The 19,024-nt window shown below is 37.4% G+C and overlaps 1 protein-coding gene across 1 annotated transcript in view; it reads left to right on the top strand.

Annotated features, from left to right (window-relative positions):
- The window catches only part of LOC122738606 (transmembrane protein 143-like), a 135,569-nt gene extending 117,724 nt beyond the window's left edge, over nt 1–17,845 (top strand). The window contains exon 5 of the mRNA XM_043980605.1: nt 16,488–17,845. Coding sequence (XP_043836540.1) covers nt 16,488–17,845 — 1,358 coding nt within the window. The remainder of the gene's footprint in view (nt 1–16,487) is intronic.
- The last annotated feature ends 1,179 nt before the right edge of the window (nt 17,846–19,024 follow it).

Below are 19,024 nucleotides of genomic sequence, written 5' to 3'. Positions count from 1 at the left end.
AGAATTATCAACAGCAGTTAAGATGACCTATTTCCATTTAAGAGAAAACAGTTCTGTTTTTGCATTCTAGATCTATTGTAAGTCATGCAAGTTAGTGAAATTGAATCAGACGTTTTATACCTGAGCCTGATATTGTGGTAGTTCTAATCATAGGATTCTATGATTTAGAACTGAAAAGTCCTATCATTAAATAGATGATAAAACTGATTTTCAGGGAGGATGCAATTACTTGCCCAAAGATATACAAGTAATAAAAAGATATATTGGCAGAGCAGTAGATAGAATATTGGATCTGGAGTCAAGAAGACCTGAGTTCAAATCCATTCTCAAACATTTAATTAGCTTTGTGACTCTGGGCAAACTAGTTAAGTGTTGTCTGTCTCAGTTTCCCCATATGTAGAATGGTAATAGAATTTACTTTCTAGGCTTGTTATGAGAATGAGTTGAGAGTATATTTGTAAACACTTCGAAAACCTTAATGTTTTATATAAATCTTAGTTTTAAAAAGTGAAGAATTATTACTCTAAATCCAGTCCCCTAACTACAGATTCAGTCCTTTTTTCACTCCATTAAACTGGATCTCATAGATGATGCAGACATCTGAGGAAAGCCATCATACCAATTGGTTAGAGTTCTCTGAGCAGGTTCTATGTGTTGTGATTTTAGGGATAGAAAAAGCATTTTATCCAGCTCAGACCTTTAATAGTTTCACCACCAGCCAGCTGTGGTACCTGTAATTCCAGCTATTAGAATTAAATCTCTTAGTAAGGATAATATCACCAGGAGGTCCCTATTAAAATGAGACTGCATTAACTTGATTAAATAGCATGATAACTACTATTATCCACTAAAAACAGTTTGTCAAAGGAACACAAGAAACACGGGTCTGCACTTGATCTGCACGGGATGCTAGGATGAAGAATGCTAGCAACAACAGAAAACTATATGGACACAGTTCTGAAAAGAGAAAAATCCAGTTTAAGCCAATAAAACATACATCTAATAAGTACCTACTAGGTATAGAAAACTAAACTAATTGCCGATAAAGAAACAAAATTTTGATGAGACAATTCTCTCCCGGCATGTCTAATAGGGGAATAATACACACACCACCAAACACACACACACACACACACACACACACACACACACACACACACACACACTACATACACATGCATAACTATAGTAAACAATAATATCAATGAATAAAATTCAAAAGGGAAGGAAAGTACTAATGGGTGTTATAAGAAGAAATGGGGAGGGGAAGCCTTCTGGAGAAAAGCATTTGAATTAGAATGCATTTGAGTGAGATTTTCAAAGACAGATAGTCAGATAGGAGACAAAAAAGAGAAAAAGAGTATTCCAAGAAAAGGAAACAGAATGAACAAAGACATAGAGGAAAGACCTAATTATGCCCTGGGCTCATGTTCTGGGGGATCATGGAGGAAGGAAAGGCCTCAATTTTTGGCCTAGGCCTTCTTACCCTTCCTCCTCTATTGCCTTTAGCTTCAAAGTTTGAAGAGTTCAGAGAATTTTGGACATGCAATATTCTCATCAATGTCCTAGCCAAATCCCCAGTTCAGCTGACAACAGAGTATGAATCAGGAGCGAAGGATGAACTTGACCTAGATGCACAGTTCCATAAAGAAACTAGTTAAGAAATTATACCACAGGGGCGGCTAGGTGGAGCAGTGGATAAAGCACCAGCCCTGGATTCAGGAGTACCTGAGTTCAAATTCGGCTTCAGACACTTGACACTTACTAGCTGTGTGGCCCTGGGCAAGTCACTTAACCCCCATTGCCCTGCAAAAAAAAAAAAAAAAAAATTATACCATGGGGAGCAGCTAGGTGGCACAGTAGATAAAGCACTGGCCCTGGATTCAGGAGGACTTGAGTTCAAATTCAGCTTCAGACAATTGACACTTAATAGCTGTGTTACCCTGGGCAAGTCACTTAACCCTCATTGCCCCACCAACAAAAAAAAAGAAAGAAAGAAATGATAGCATGTCTGAGAGGAACTTCTTGAGCACCTCATGATGAAAGGGCAAACATGACTCCTAGAAACCAGGAAATCTAAGTGACCCTTTGCCACATGTATTCTCTAATTTTGAGCTCACTTTCTCCTTGACTTTGTATATAGTTGATGGTTAGTGTGTCATAAACTTTTGGAAGGATGTTCTGTATCAATTATTCTTACTGGATGACCTTAGACAATACCCCTTTCCTAAATGATTCTTAATGGAACTCCATGAGGAAAAACATATTAGTGAAGATTGCAGCAGATTGCATTAGAGAAGGATCCCCTCCCCCAACTCCTCAGGAGCATGTAATCTTGCTCAAGGACTCAATTCATTTATATTAGTAGGATTTGGGATAAGGCTCCTCAGAGATTATGTGGTTACATATTGATGCCCTTATTGCTTTCATTTTTTTTCATCTCAGTCATTTCTTATTAACCCCTCTCCCCCCATATCTAACCAATGGTAACCATCCTTGAAACAAATATGTATAGTTAATTATAATTTCCATGTTCAAAGTAAATAGGAATTAAACTATGGAAATGGGCTGCCCCCTTTAAAAGATATTAAAGTTTGGTCCTAACTGTAATATGCCTATACATATAAAATGAATATTTGTGCAATAATGATAATTGTTTCAAGAATCACTTAGAATAATTATCTTTTTTTTTCCCTTCCTTCTCCTCCACACTCCCTCTCTCTATTCCTCTATCTATCTTGTCTCCTCCCTCCCCCTGTCTTCTTTCCCTGCCAACCCCTTTCCCTATCCGGGGGCCTTCTTTCTCCCACCACTCTACATGACCTTGGTCACCACTAGAAGTTAGCTCTTCATGGAGGGAAAAAGGGGAAGGGAAAAACACTTCTCCAAATTTTACCTTAGCCCTTTAAATTCAATCTGTCCAGTATTTACAGTAACAGTCTTCTAATCAAGTCCCAGGATTTTATGGAAGTGGTGAGGAGGAAATGTGATCCAGAGCAGGGCAGGGTAACTCTGCCCCTTCAGTTTGGTCCCACTTCTTCAGATGCCTTAGTGAGATGGATTATCTCTGGCATCCTCCTTCTTACAGTATCTTCCTCCTTTTCTCCATAAACCCTTTTTGGTTTATAGTCTTAGACACTCTGTGAAATTTCTACCAGGACATGTCTAAGGTCAGTGAAGGTTTAGGAAATCTAGGAAAAAAATCCACTGAAAAGATTGTCAGTTCCCTGGCTTTATCTCTCATGCCACCCACTCTGGCTATGTCTGTGTGCCAGAGTCATTATTCCAGTCCTTTCTCTTTTGGAGCATAGCCAGGTGCCTAATACTTTGAACTAGATCTGATTCTGAAAGGGAATTTGGAGGTCATCTGCTCCAACCCCCTTGTTTTACAGATGCGAATATTAAGGCTCAAGGAGGTTAATCAATTTGTCAAAAGGTACAGGGAAAATAAGTAATAGAGACAGATTTCTTACAGACTCATATTATACAGGGAAACACAAACATAGAAACATAGGTAGAGCTACAACCCATCAACATTATGCACCTAGATCAATACAGCTCCATTATAAAGATATCCCACCAGGTTCTTTTTAACCTCCCTCCTTCCAAAGACACAGTCCTTCAGCTATAATGGGCCACTCAAAATACAAGTCCAGAGGTTCTGAATCTCCACTCTTTTATAATCTTCCTACAGAAAGTATCAAAGTGGGAGAAAAACTGGTGACCTTATGAGACCTATTGGGAGCAGCTGCAATCCATGTGCCCAGGTAGATAAACCCTATTGCCTCTCTGATTATGATAACCACCAGAATTAAAGGGAACTGAACTAGAAATGTGACCCCTCTTTTAAGTGAGTAGACACATGAAACTCTATTTTAAGTCAGTGATTTTTTTATTATGTATTTCAAGGCATTGATCTACAGGTTCACATAAACTCAAGGGGGAAAAATATTTTCACGTATACCCTTGAAAGCCTGGATTGACTTTTCCCTTAAATGATTCCCTATCGAGTGGACTCTATAGGTATTCTTTCTGTTAAGCAAAGTTTAAAATGCAATGAAAGGATGTGGGAGACATAGATGCAGAATAGCATGCCTTCTAAATGACAGGTTTTTTAAAACAATTGACTGATAAAGTATCTAACCTATGAACTATCTTCTTTTGGATTATAACCTTTTCTTCATTTGTACTCTCTCATATTCAGAGCACAATGGCAATTCTCAACTAATGATGGTAATAGTTGATACATTTCCATTCCCTTTCATCCTAGTATCTAAAGTGGTCATGAAATTGCCAAGCTGAAGGTATAAATTCTTCTGGAAGTCAAGAGTATTTACAGAAGGAGGAGAAAAGTGTGCCATTCTAATAGGCTCAGGGTCTCTTGGACTTTGTGCTAGCATGGTTTTACTATTTTTCTAATAGTAGACTTTCATGAAAGGAATATCTACATTGTGGCTGGAAGAAAGAATTGAAACCGTTTGGAGCTCACCAAAAAACCCCAAGAAAAACACCCCCCCCCAAAAAAAAAAAACCTAGGTGGTACAGTGGATAAAGTGGCAGCTCTGGATTCAGGAGGATCTGAGTTCAAATGTGGTCTTAGACATTTGACACTTACCAGCTGTATGACCCTAGGCAAGTCACTTAATCCTTATTGCCCTGTCAAAAATAAATAACACTTAAGTTTCAATAGTTTTAAGGTTTGCAAAGTGATTTAAATTTGTTAATTCATTTGATGTTCACAACAACTCTCTGTCATAGATAGTATTATTATCCTTATTTTACAAATGAGGAAGCTGAGGCACATAAAAGTTGCTTTAGTTAAATTATTTGTCGAAGATCACACTAGCAAGTTTATGAGGCAGGATTTGAACTTGTGTACATGACTGCAATCCTAAACTCTGTGTCACCTAGCTACAGGAAGAAGATTGCCATGTGATACTAACTTCTAAGCTAGAGAGTGACAGACAGACAGAGAGACAGAGAGAGAGAGAGAGAAAGAGAGAGAGAGAATGTATCACTTAACTAAATTAGTTAGAAATATAGATCGTGAAGCTAGTAATTATCAGGGGCATTCTCCCAAGGGAGACCTTCCTAATTAGGTTTGTGCTAGTCTCTTCATGAAGACTAAAAAGGGAGGCAGAAGATTGTTATTTGTCTCTCTATAGCTCAATGGGGGTGTCACTAGACAGGAACGTTTTTCATTGAGTTTCATTAATGATATCAAACCTCATAGCAATGTGCAAAATAATATAAAGCATCCCAAGACCTGAGCTCTTTACAGTTATAAGAAAGTTTATCACAACCAAAAGTCTAACAAAAGGCTTTGTTCTTTGGGCAAGTGTGATTGTCTTGTTATTAGTGGCCTAGGTTTTTTGCAGAAGTGAGAGAATCAACATTCAGAGAATCAACACTTAAGCTATGATGGCATATTCAAATTAACTTTTTGTATAATGTGAAATGTATCTCTTCCATTTTAAAATTCTCACATAATATATTCCTCAATTCCACTAATTTATTCTTTATTTAAAATCCAAGATGTTTTAATAGCAGATCTTTCAAAGTAAACAGGGGGCTTTAACAAAGTATAATACAGGCTCTGTTATTATTAGTTAAAAAACACCATGTAAAGATCTATTGCTCCCATTATTTTAATATGATCTCCATTCTCGTTTTATCCATAGATTATTTCTTAATGCTTTCTGTATATATTTAAAATGACTATCTGTTGTTATACAGTTGGCATGCATTTGCTTAATAAATTGATATGCTTGGAAGATTAAAAATTAAAATAAAATAAAATGACTACTAAAATAAAAAATATTTTTCTAAATGCTTAATCATAGAAATTATTACAAAAGTTTACAAAAATATATAAGTTGTTACAGAATAAATTCCTTTAAAATCAACTAAAGGGAAGAAAAAAATTGGTAGATAAATTTAATTTCTCCCAAAGGATAAACAGAAAAAAAAGTAAGGCGGTAAATTTTGCCATATGATGTGATTTTTAAAAAATTTATTCCAAGACATAATTTGTCCATTATTAAAATGACACAAAACCAGGAGGGAAATATGTAATTTTACTTTCAAATATGTTGTACCAAACCCATTCTAGAATCTATGAGAGGCTCATAGGACAGGCTGATGTTTCTTCCCTGTTCAAGGTGACTCTAATCTATTTTGCCTCAGTAAATGAGAATAGATCTTGTCATAATATGTTTCTATGGCAACTCAAGTTGTTTTTTTTTTATGTTGAATACGAAAGTAATGAATCTCATGAGAAATTTGTCATTTTTAGCAACTTGGACAAATAATTATTTTGTTTTTCTTTAAAGTTTCTTTTTAAGAACCTTTGTTTTTAAGACATTGGCCTACTCCTAACAGGATCAAAAATTTCTATTCCTTTCTTCCAGCTGAATGGGGTTCTTTCTGGAATATATGTTTCACTCCAGGACATGAGGATCAGTACACCAGGACTGTGAAGTAGGATGCTAACAACAAGAGGGATCAAAGAACAGTAAGCAGTGTCAATATTCCAGGAGGTTGTCAGTGTGGGGAGTAAATATTCCAATGGATACTGGTTTGGAAACTAGACAATAAAACATATGGAATTCTAGTTACTTGGATCAAAACAAGGAGAAACTTTCATGGGTGACCCCATGGGCAGTAAAAGTCCATGGTTTGCCTAAGTAGATTGCAGCATATTACCAATGAGAACGTATCTTATTTGAGTAGACAATAAACAGATGGAGTTGCAGAGAAAGGTTGAAAGTAGAAATACACATTTAAGAGTTACCTTCATGGTCACAGATAAGGAAATTGAAGTACAGAGAGGTACAAGAATTAATTTATTGAAGGGTCATATAGGTGGTAGGTAGAAGAATCACAATTCAAACCCAGAAAACAAAACAACAAAATGAAACCAACCAACCAACAACAAACAAGGTGGCTGTAAGCTTTGCCTCCTTTCTGTATGAGAATCATATAACAGAACTGTGGATGATTAGAATGGAAAGGTTCCACGTTTGGCCTAAGTAGACAGAGCCATATTACCAATGAGAACATAATTTATTTAAGTAGATAATGAGTATCCATCTGGAATTCTGGAGAGAGATTGAAGATAGAGATACATATTTAGGAAGCATCTTTATAGAAGTGATAATTCAACCCATATAAGCAAATAAAATAACGAAGGACAAGATTGTAGAGAAAGAAAATGAGCCAAAGACTAGATTCTGGTGTACATCTCCATTTAAGAAGTGAGAGAAGGATGAGTAGTAGACATCAAAGGGAAGCATAGGAGAACCATGAGAATCCAATGCAATGGAAGCCAAGGGAAAAGAGAAGATTGGTTGGGTTGGTAACCATGACTCATTATACCTTAACATTTACAAAATTACTTTTTTCAAGTAAATCTCTAGTATTCGTATCATCCCCATCTTATAGATGAGGAAACTGCGTCCAAGAAAATTGAAATGCATTTTCCAGAATGTTAGTAAGTTTTAGATGTGATACTCAAACATAAGATTTTAGAATCCCTGATCACAGTGTTTGCATATCATGTCTCTACCTGAAGAATAAAGGCCCCAGTGAAATGGGCAGAATTTTTACAACAACCACATACAATTTTCTTTTCCTTTGTGTTTTACTCTACCTCTTTCCTAAAGGAATGCAGGTATTTTGTATGAAAGGCAGCTGGGTGCTACAGTGGATAGAGTGCTGGGCCTGAAGTCAGGAAGACTCATCTTCTTCAGTTGAAATCTGGCCTCAGACATTTACTAGCTGTGTAACCCTGGGCAAGTCATTTAACCCCATTTGTCTCAGTTTCCTCATCTGTAAAAATGAGCTGGAGAAGGAAATGGCAAATAACTCCAGTATTGTTGCCAAGAAAACACCAAATGTGGTCATGAAGAGTCAAACACAATTGAAAAACAACTGACTTTTTTTTTCTTGCAGGGCAATGAGGGTTAAGTGACTTGCCCAGGGTCACACAGCTAGTAAGTGTCAAGTGTCTGAGGCTGGATTTGAACTCAGGTACTCCTGAATCCAGGGCCGGTGCTTTACCACTGCGCCATCTAGCTGCCCCCACAACTGACTTTTTTTTAGAATCATGGGATTTAAAGTTGAAAAAGACCTGAAAGATTGATAAATGCAACCTCTTCGTTATACAGACAAGGAAATTGAGGTCCATTGAAATAAGGGAAATGACTTGTTCAAGGATCACATGTGTGGTAGGTAGAAGAATCACAATTCAAACCCAGAATAAAACAAAATATGATCATAGGAGCTTTGCCTTCTTTTCTGTATGAGAATCAGTTGAAGGAACTGAGTGTAGTTCAGTTGGAAAAGAAACTAAATGCAACCTTAAATGTTGCCTTCAAGGTGAAGGAACAAACCACAAATGTCAAAGAGGCAGATTAAGGTAAGATGTAGAAGAAAAAAAAATCTTTAACCATTTAAGTTCTTCCAAAGCAGAATAAGCTATCTTAAGAGGGAGAAGATTCCCTTTTGTTATAAGTTTTTAGGTAAAGGTTGGCTGACCCATTTGCTATGTATGATATAAGAAAGAAACTTATCTGATTTAAAATCCAATTCTCTTTGCAATACATAAAAATCCAGATTTTTATAGACTAGATAGCTGCTAGGGTCCTTCCCCAAAATGGAAATTTTGTGATTTTGTCTTCTTGCTCCAAATCCCAGATCCACTCTCTTATGCCATGCTGTTTCTATGCTACATGAAATTCACTAGAAGCAACTGTATCTAAATATCTTTATAAGCATAAATTTCCATAAAAGCCAACTGATGGTAATAGAAAAGAAATGGAGAACACATTAATGTCTTTCAGACCCATTGTCTGATTTTCTGTAGGCTGGTCCATTGATGTCTCTTAGGCCCAGAGCATAGAGGCTGATGCTTATTTTCACAGCTGTGTTGAAGACCAAGCCTTCTACAGAAAAAAAAAAAAAAATATATATATATATATATATATATATATATATATATATATATATATATATATATATATATATATATACATATATCTGAATGTAAACAGTCCATGGAGGAATATAAGGATTGCTAACCTGGTCAGGCCTCCTAACTCTTAGAACAATTGTATAACTCCTGGACAGAACCCTGGCCTACTTCCATTGGTGTGACTTGATTGATGACAGCTAGAGAAGGCAAAAGTGATTTCTTCCATCTATGTAAAACTTTTCTTACACAGAAATGGAAGCATTTTATAGTATCTGCTCTTATTTATCCTCACAATATCTCCATGATGGATATCAGAGCAACAGATTGTATTCCCTGTATTAGAGGAAAACCCCTGAAGTAGAAGGTGTTTTAAATAACATATACAAAGTTGATCAAAACACAAGAACAGTTAGCAACAGAATTGAGAATAAAATTCAGATTATCTGAATTTAGTTGAGGCATGTTTTCAGCTAAATTACTGGTCCTGAGATATTTTTATTCCTTGAGGATTATCTCCCACAAAAAGAATCATCTTCCACAAAGCCTCTCCAACCCTGCCTCCTTTCCTTAAACATTCACTATTCTTCTTCCCACACAAACCCCTCAAAGCAGGATTTTTGTAAACTGAGGAAGGAAAAGAAAACACTATTTCTCTCCATTCTACCTAAAAGAGTTGCTGTCTTAATGAGGAAATTGTTAGGAAAAGTGAATACAACGATGACAACAATTATCTTTTTGAACCCCATAACATCTTTGAAGTGGACAGATAATATTTCCATTTTGCAAATTAAATAAATGAGGTTCTCTAAGGTTTAGTGATTCACCCAGGTTCACATATTAAACATGTGGAAGAGTTAGGATTTAAACATATCTTGCTTAAAATCGTATTCTCTTTGCAATACATAATGCTGACTCCCACGGTGAAATTTGGAGGTGAGGAAACACATTAGAGACAATAAGGTGAACAAAATTTCTAGACTTTGAAGAGCAGTAGAGCAACTTAATTGTAGCTAAGGAAGATGTTGTGCTAATAAATTATTATTTTGTCACCACCTCAAAGCTCTTCAGATTTTGAAGACTGGTCTTTACAAGGGCCTCTGAAATTCTCTCAGTAATATGAGACATGGTAGATTAGACTAAATCACCTAATAGCAGTCAAGTGGGGCCTTAGGGAAACAAACAAAAGCAAAAACAACCTTATTTCTTTCTAATCGAATGTGACTTTTTAAATTTTTGCATGCTTCCTGTTTGTAATCATTTCAGGAAAATATATTATTTCAATTTAATTATACCTCAATTATAGGTTGGTTTTATTAATTTCCCTTTGTTATTGGATTGAGAAATTGCTGCCAATTGCCTGACTCAATCCAAAACACTTTGGTATGTAGACACCCAAAGGGTTGCAGATGTATTGACCCAGAATCCTAAAGGTAAAATATTTCAAGTCTACTTTATTCCACTTATTTCTCTGAGAGTGAAATTGGAACATGCATTGAATGTGGTGTGTCTGGAATGAACAGAGTCTACTTATCTGCTTGCTTTTCTAAAAACATTTCTCAGTGGATTTCATTAAAGAGAAAAGGAATTGCTCATGCAGCTTGGTTTCTTTTTAAGATCACCACACCCTAGGAAGAGAGAAAGTGACAAACCAGAAATAAAGAATGATGGTAACCCAGCAAATACTACAGAGCATTAGTGTCCAGTAATTCCTGTGATTATTCCATATTTCCCTACAATTGTGTTCTGATGAGGATGTACAAGTCTCAGTTCGCTAAACACTGATTCCTCAACTGTGGTTTTACAATTGATGGTAGTGAAAGCTTTACCTAACACACAGGAACTGAAATACGGTAGAGAAACAAATATCTTGATTGCACAGAACTAGCTTAGCCAATTACCTAATTTGGAGCTAAATAAACTCTGATAGTCTTCTTGAATATGTAAAAATAATACCTAAAAATAGTTTTTTTTTTTCAGGGGGATGTCTATGACACAGTGAATATAAATGCCAGGGTGGATGTAATTAAATTCATAATAACCTTGCCTATTTGGAGGAAGAGTTAGGAATAAACATGATACCTCACTATGCTGTTCTGAGAATCAAACAGATAATCTATGGAGAGCATTTTTCAAAATATAAAGCATTATAAAAACATCCAATTTCATGATTATTTCTCTATATCCTAGAGAAATGTTTAAGAATGCTGAATAAAGTTACAAAAGAGAGTTACATAAGTAGTCAAAAAGAAATGACTGGCTACTACAGGTTCAAAGGGAAAGGATCCAGCAGCAAAGTAGAGCCCAAGCTAATTCAGCAATTCAGTTGCTTAGACATCATGCATAATGCCAGGAGGATGTCCTGAATTTAAGGGAAACAATTTCCAATGTTGAAGAGGTGATGCCCCACATTTGGCAGTAAATGCTCTCTAAATGGATAGTTATGTGATAAGGGTTACCACTGTGATACTAAAATGTGATAGCAGAGTCCAGTGTGTATAACATGCATTTAAGCTGGATTTATTGAAGGATAATGGGTTAGATCTAAAGATGATAGAGAAGGGTGCTTGAACATTACTGCTTTTGACAATTCTCAAACATAAGATAGGTTTTCATGTTTCATCAACTTCTCTGTCTTTGGAGAGCAGTCTGGAGTTAATATTTAGTGGAGTACACTTTAGCAACAGGTATCTTCAACAAAATATACCTTGGGAGAGTGCAATATGAGAGTTTTTTTCTTTCTTATATAGAATAAAAGCCTTGATTCTGACATAATTTAGTAGCAAAGTCTCACTTGATGTCATTGCAGTGCTAATTGGCCAGCATATCAAACTGATGGATAGTCATTTCAGAATTCATGATTTGCAATTTATGCCACTCAATACAGGAGGCTGTTACTTTGGGCTGAGGTCTGGAAAAGACCTATAATGGGCAGTTTCTCAAATTTTATCTAGGTATGACAAAGATTAAATGACTTTGGATGATGGAAGTTATCTCAGGAAGCACAATTCAGGTCCTGGTCATTATCTTAAGAATTACGTGTTGGGCATCTATGTAGCACAGTGGATAAAGGACCGTCCCGGGATTCAGAAGGACCTGAGTTCAAATCCAGCATCATGCACTTGACATTTACTAGTTGTGTGACTCTGGAAAGTCACTTAACCCTCATTGCCCTGCAAAAACAAAAAACAAAAAGCAAACATTACCTGTTGAGAATCTGCCAATTATATCTAGAATGCTGTGTATGTATATTCAAGGTGAGGGGTGGGGGATAGAGAACAAATTTCATTCAAGCTTCTATAAAATGTATAAAGGAGAGAAAAAACTATTAAATTTTTAGCATGCATATTGAAAATTGACTAGAAGCTATACTAAGAAAATCTATTAAATTAATTCAAAATATAAGCAAAGGGGCTCATAATAAACTTTACTTCAATATTTCTTCTAATTAGAAAAGAAGTTCCTCCTAAGTTCACCATATTTGCAGTTTCAACAAATAGCAAAATTGAACCAAATTCAATATTGTATAGATTATTTTATCACTTAGCCTTTTTTCTACATAAAATTATATATCTTTTAGTAGTGCTTTGAATTATGAAGTGGATCATAACACTTTGTATCTTGAGATGAATCATAGCCATCATAAGGACCAAAACAAAGGATGTCAAAAAACAATTGTATGGATAAAAGCATAGCATCTAGTTCAGGTAGTTCTATAACTTTGAAATGAACTAGCATATATTCCAAGTACAGTATACTTTCAAGTAATCTTTTGTTAGTTGAGGTCTCCACCATTTAAGACATAATTGGAGGGTGCAGCTAGGTGGTGCAGTGGATAAAGCACCAGCCCTGGATTCAGAAGGACCTGAGTTCAAATTCAGCCTCAGATCCTTGACACTTACTAGCTGTGTGACCCTGGGCAAGTCACTTAACCTTCATTGACCCACAAAAAAAAAAAAAAACATAATTGGAGAACCTTGAAAAGCAGAGCATAACAGCCTAGATAAATAAAAGATTACTTGGTAGAATTTATAAAGGAAGACTAAAAGAATTGGGATCGTTTATGATGGAGTTAAAATTAGCATACACTTAGATATTTTCACATATATGAAAGATGGCAGCCACTATTTATTCTCCCGATCAAGAGGAACTCCATTTTTCCTTGTAACTAGAGAATTCCCCATCAGGCACAAGAAAAAATTTCATCACATCTGATCTATTCAAGCATCTACATAAGTTGATTTGCATAGTAGTTTAGAAATGCCTCATTTCATTACCACAATATCCCTTAAGGGTATGTGCTCTTATTATTCCTATTTTGCATATGAGTAAACTGAGGCAGACAGAGGTTTAGTCAGAATGACTCAGAAAAACCCACAGGAGAAACTTTCGTATGACTAAAAATTTTATTAGTCTGGGCTATTCTGCATTTTGTATATCCAAGAGGAAAGAGGGAAAAATAAAAACCATTATATGTGCTAATTTTATAGAATAAATGAAAGACCTTAAAATATTTGCACATATACATATATATACAGTAATGTATATACACAGAAGTAGAATTTACACACCCACATATGTATGTGTGTGTATGTTCATATTTATGTAGGCACATACATATATATGTGTATATATATATGTGTATATGTATAAACATATACACTCCTACAAATATGTGCATAACTTTTAAGGCATACATTTGGGGGATTTATGAAAGGGCCTAAAATCTAACAGATGACCTGATGAGTTATTTACCTCATGTTTTAATGCTAGTAGGAATTTCATTAACTAGCATCTTCTATCAATCATTCTCACTATTCAATTCTCATATAGTTAAGTGTAATGTTGCTAGCAATATGGTTAAGGTTATTAAAACTGCAAAATGTCAGTGTAAATGGTTAAGGGATGAAGGCAGTATATTAATGCTAGGGATAAAAGCTTGCATTATAAAGTACACAATACGGCGCCATCAATTCAAAGCCTCATTTTAAAAGGAGATAATTCTAAATTATATTTTGTCTTGATACTATGACAGCCTAAACTGCATATATCCCTAGCTTTTCATCCTAAAAATGGAAGTTATGGCAATGCATCTGAGGAAAAAGAATGAAAATGGAAGGCTTTGTTGGGAAGAGGACTATATTAAGTTCCAAATTAAATAGCCATTTTGTCTCTAATGCGAGGCATAGTTTCTCAGCTGCACAGAGATGGGATTCAGTTAAAGCAACAGTCAATGATGCTGCTATTATTATTAGAGTGTCAGAGATGATACAATCTATAACAGCACACAGTCAAGACCTTAACTAAATGAAGTTATGACATCAAGAGACAGGATTACATAATATTTAGTTGGTCTTGAATCCAGGAAGGTCTGAGTACAAGTCCCACCTATATCACATACTGGCTGTAGGACTATCAGGGAATCATTTTACCTCTCAGTGCCCTAAACAATCCTCTATGACTGTAAGTTACAGAGAAGCTTCTGGCCTGTACTGGTAGAAGGAGTTTTACCTAGGAGTTCTCTCTAATAAGGAAATCATTACTGTAGTCCCTTTTGGCCCTATCCCTAAGAAATATAAAGAGAATGTGACCTTAAGGATAATGAACGCAATGCCAGGGTTTTGGTGTCCTCACCTTTCCAATATTTTCCATACTTCCACTGCCATCACTACCTCCAACCAAAAATAATTAAGGAAGTTGTTTGAGTTATCATGGGGGAAAACAGTAAAAATTTCTCCAGGATCTATTATTATTATTATTATCATTATTATGCAGGCAATGAGGGTTAAGTGACTTGCCCAGGGTCACACAGCTAGTAAGTGTAAAGTGTCTAAATCCAGATTTGAACTCAGGTCCTCCTGAATCCAGGGCCTGTTCTTTATCTACTGTGCCACCTAGCTGCCCCCAGGATCATATATTTTGAACTGGAAGGGAGTTTAGAGAGCATTTAGTCTAATCATTTTATTTTTATAGAAGAAACTGAACCCCAGAGAGATTCCAAAATAAAGAGAGAAGTATAGCCTCATGATTTTTTCTATTGTAGATACAGGATTTTTTTGGCTTTTGCATTTTTGTTCTCTTATGATATTTTTTGAGGTTCATGATTTTGATATATTCAGTTTTGCCATCTTAGTGTCTGGTCTTTGGTATTAGAAAGGCAGATTAATTTAACTGGAGATGGAGACCTGGAATCAGAAGATCTAGGTTCAAATTCCAATTCTTTAGGAGAATCTCTTTTCCTCTCTGGGCCTTTATTTCTTCAAATGAAGAATTAGTGTTGAACTAAATGATCTCTCTATATATTTTTTACCTTAAAATTCTATTGTGTCGGGGGCAGCTAGGTGGCACAGTGGATGGAGCCCTGGAGTCAGGAGTACCTGAGTTCAAATCTGGCCTCAGACACTTAATACTTACTAGCTGTGTGACCCTGGGCAAGTCACTTAACCCCAATTGCCTCACTTAAAAAAAAATTCTATTGTGTCTAAGTCAACTATAAGTATATCAATAGATGATTGGCCTTTTAGTGTGAAAAAAAAGTAGGTATGTACATGTACATGGGAATATAAATATTAAGATTCTTTTTGTTTCTCATTTCTGAGTTTGTTTTTTAAGTGTTTTTAAGTGTCTCTGCACTCATGCAATTTGATTCAATATAAAATTTTGCTGTTGTTTGGGTTATAAAATTGTTGAAGTAGGAAAAAAAAGAACTTGTGATTGTTAAAAATGTCATAGACCAGTAGTTATCAAGAATGAATATAGTCCATTATCTCCTAAACCCCTCCCACACACACTTTGATGATCCCTTTGATAGATTCATACTCTCACTGCTATCTATGCATGCTTCTTCTAATCAGTTCAGATAACCCCCCATCCCATCTTCTCATTCTGTCCTATTCTTGCCTGTTTTTAAAAAAAAAAATTGTCATAGATGTTTGTACTAGTCTAAAGAACCTCTTGTCATTCTGTATCTATTATCCCTCTCTTTGGCTAGCATGTTTTGAGAACATACCTGTCTTTGATATTTTTATACCACTTTCTAAACTAAAGTAATCCAGTAGACATAAGCCCTTGCATACTATAACAGTAATTGCTTAAAAATGATTGTATGGGACAGATAGGTAGCCTAATGGATAGAGCACCGGCTTTGGAGTCAGGAGGAACTGAGTTCAAATTCGGCCTGACAGTTAACTAGCTTTGTGACCTTTTACAAGTGACCTGACCACATTGCCTCAAAAGAAAAGCAATGATTGGTGATTGACCACTTGTGTTTCCATAACCTTGGCAGGGGCACGGCACCTGTGATTTGAATTACTCTGAAATCATGGTGTCCATGATTTAAAGACACATAGCACCTCTAAGAGAATCTACACACATATGTATACGTGTATATATGTGTGTATACACATGCCTACTACAGCCAGGAACACCTAGGGATCACTGAAAACACTTTCCCCTTTATGACCTAAAAAAGCATCAAAATGACTAGCATGTACAGCTGACTGATTGGTCATCCAAGCCCATCAAAGGGTCCTGGGGCTCAACATGCTCCGAGCAGCCCAATTGGTCCATGGGATTCGAAACTGGAGCAGTATCTGGCCGCTAATAAGTCCCTCCCCCTCAGCAACTACTCGTTTCCTTTCCTCATTGGCCATGAAGATCAGGAAATATAGGAAAATGAAGAATGTGACGGAGCCTCCTAACTGGAAACAATTGTACCAGGAGCGCTTTATCCCCTTGTCTAAGCACCAGCTGCTGCAGCATCTCCAACAGGAGTTTCACTCCAGTCCTTCGGAAGAGGCTGCTCTCCGCGAGTTTGCATTCCAAATTGACTTCTACATTTTCTATCAGTATAGACACATGTTAACCCAGATGCAGACGCTCTACCACTCCATCCACAGGGATCCAGATAATCTCAACCAACCTCTGCAGAATGATCTCCAGCGCCAGTACAAAGAACAAGAAGTTCTTGCGGCTCTGGAGCCCCTACTAGAGCAGGCCAACTTCTCCCTTCTGTCAGAGGAAATTGTGGCTTTTTCTATGGCTGTGCAGCACCCTCAGGACGCGGTAAAGGTGAGAGCCAACCTGGAACAGTATGCCTTTGTTCGGTTTTGGGCCCTGGGCCAGCGCAAGGGGATGATCTACAACAAAGGGTTAATGGACTTCACTAAGCTGCGACCTGTAGAAAGGAGCTATTTTAAGCGGGTGGTGGTGGCCGCACAGAGGAAGCAGGGACACTTGGTACTCAAGAGTTTCAAGGATGTTCCTCTGGATTGCCTGGAGTACTTGTTGCCTGGGGTGAAGGCGCAGACGCCCAAGCTTCAGCTACTCCTGCTCAATTCTATGGTCATAATGTCGGGTCTGGTAGCTTTCATCAATGTGGGTATGGAGGCAGCGTCTTATCTCCATATGGCTACCTCTTTGCTCCTGCTGCTCTTTATTGCTATTATGGGGCACCGGACCTTCCGGATATTCTCTCAGAGGCGGAAGCTCGATACTCTGAATCTGATCCATCTGCTGTATTACCTTACCGCCTCGTCCAATTCTGAACTAATCGCTACTCTGGTGCTCAGGGCACAAGAAGAGCACATCAAGGAGGTTCTGCTGGCCCACAGCTTCTTAAGAACGAGAGGTGATGTGCCTCTAGAGGAGCGTGACCCACAGTGGCTAAAGAAAAATGTGGAGAGCTGGCTCTTGACTCGCCTGGGCTTCCAAGTGAGCTTCAATGGGGCCCGAGCATTGAATCACCACAACGTTCTTCTTGCTAACATGGCCTTGGCACCTCTGCCCAAGTTTTTCAATGATCCTAACCCCATTTGGATCCCCCAGTGCCCCAAACCTCTGGACCCTCTTCAGATCCAGCACTTCAGGGAATGAGCCATTTGTCATTCCACCCACCCTCTCCTGCTGGGCTTTCAGTTTAGTTGTGACCAAGGGCTACGTAGACTCTTGGCCCATGGATGAAGAAGTTTCTAGTGTAAAGGGGATTCCAGAGGGTGGAGAGAAACAATAGTAATCCGAAATTTCCCCCAGCATTCCTGTCACCACCTGTCTCTTGGGGAAGGGAGCAGGGAATGTACCTTTCCTTCTCCCCAAATAGCCTCCCACCCTCTTCAAATTCCAATACTATTCCCCTAGACGGAGATATCTTAAACTCATATTGCAGGGGGACGGGGGGAAGTTATATTTAATTCTATCCCAACCAGGATAAAGGTTCAGCCCATTTCCATTCTATTTACAGTACCCTGGCTACCCCAAATAAGTGTTCTGTACATCTTCCTCCCTCTAAAAAACAGCATTGCAATGGTTTTTTCACATCACCTTTGAATGGTTGCTGACATTAAAGTGCAGTTATTGGAGTATTATTAATAGGAAGATAATGTTTTTGTTTCCAAAAAGTCCCAATTGGAAAGATAATCTTCCTTCCAAGAACTGTGGTAAGAGTTGCTTTAGAACCATATCATCTGGGTAGCTATAGAGAAGTACAATTAAATGAATGAGGTCTTGATAAAAAAATAAGAGACCTGGGTTTTTATGAAAGTTCTGTTACTGGAAGAGGTCAGTTAACCCATTGCTGAAGGTATTCTTATTTTTTAAGTATAAAATGACTCCACAAAATAGGTATGACGACTGTGAATTTCCTTTCCAGTTTTTAATGTTACTCCCCAACCAGACTTCTGTGAGAAAATTATTAATACTAGAGGTTTGGGGAGTCCCCAGGGGCCCCTCTGCTGAGAGGGGGGAAGTATACTGACCTTTCTTAAGGTCAGGCCAGAGTCAGGAAGTTACCTCACTCAAAACCACACCTATCTGAAAGCTTTGTTCCTGCCAAAGGATCTATTCTCTGGGCTGGGACATTAGCAGGACTGTGGGTAACCAGCCTCACATCCAGTGAACCAATAGATTTCAATGAAGCTAGCCAATTAGCTTTGAACAATGTCTATGGGCAGGGTCTGCTCCTGCCCTCAGCAAACTTGCACAGACACTCACTCTCTTTAGCCTGAGAACTTGGCAAGAGGAGACGCAGCCCTCTCTGGTTCCCAATTTTCTCTCTTC

The sequence above is a fragment of the Dromiciops gliroides genome, chromosome 2 (assembly GCF_019393635.1).
Source record: "Dromiciops gliroides isolate mDroGli1 chromosome 2, mDroGli1.pri, whole genome shotgun sequence".
Lineage (NCBI taxonomy): Eukaryota > Metazoa > Chordata > Mammalia > Microbiotheria > Microbiotheriidae > Dromiciops > Dromiciops gliroides.
This window is presented reverse-complemented; position numbering and strand designations above follow the sequence as displayed.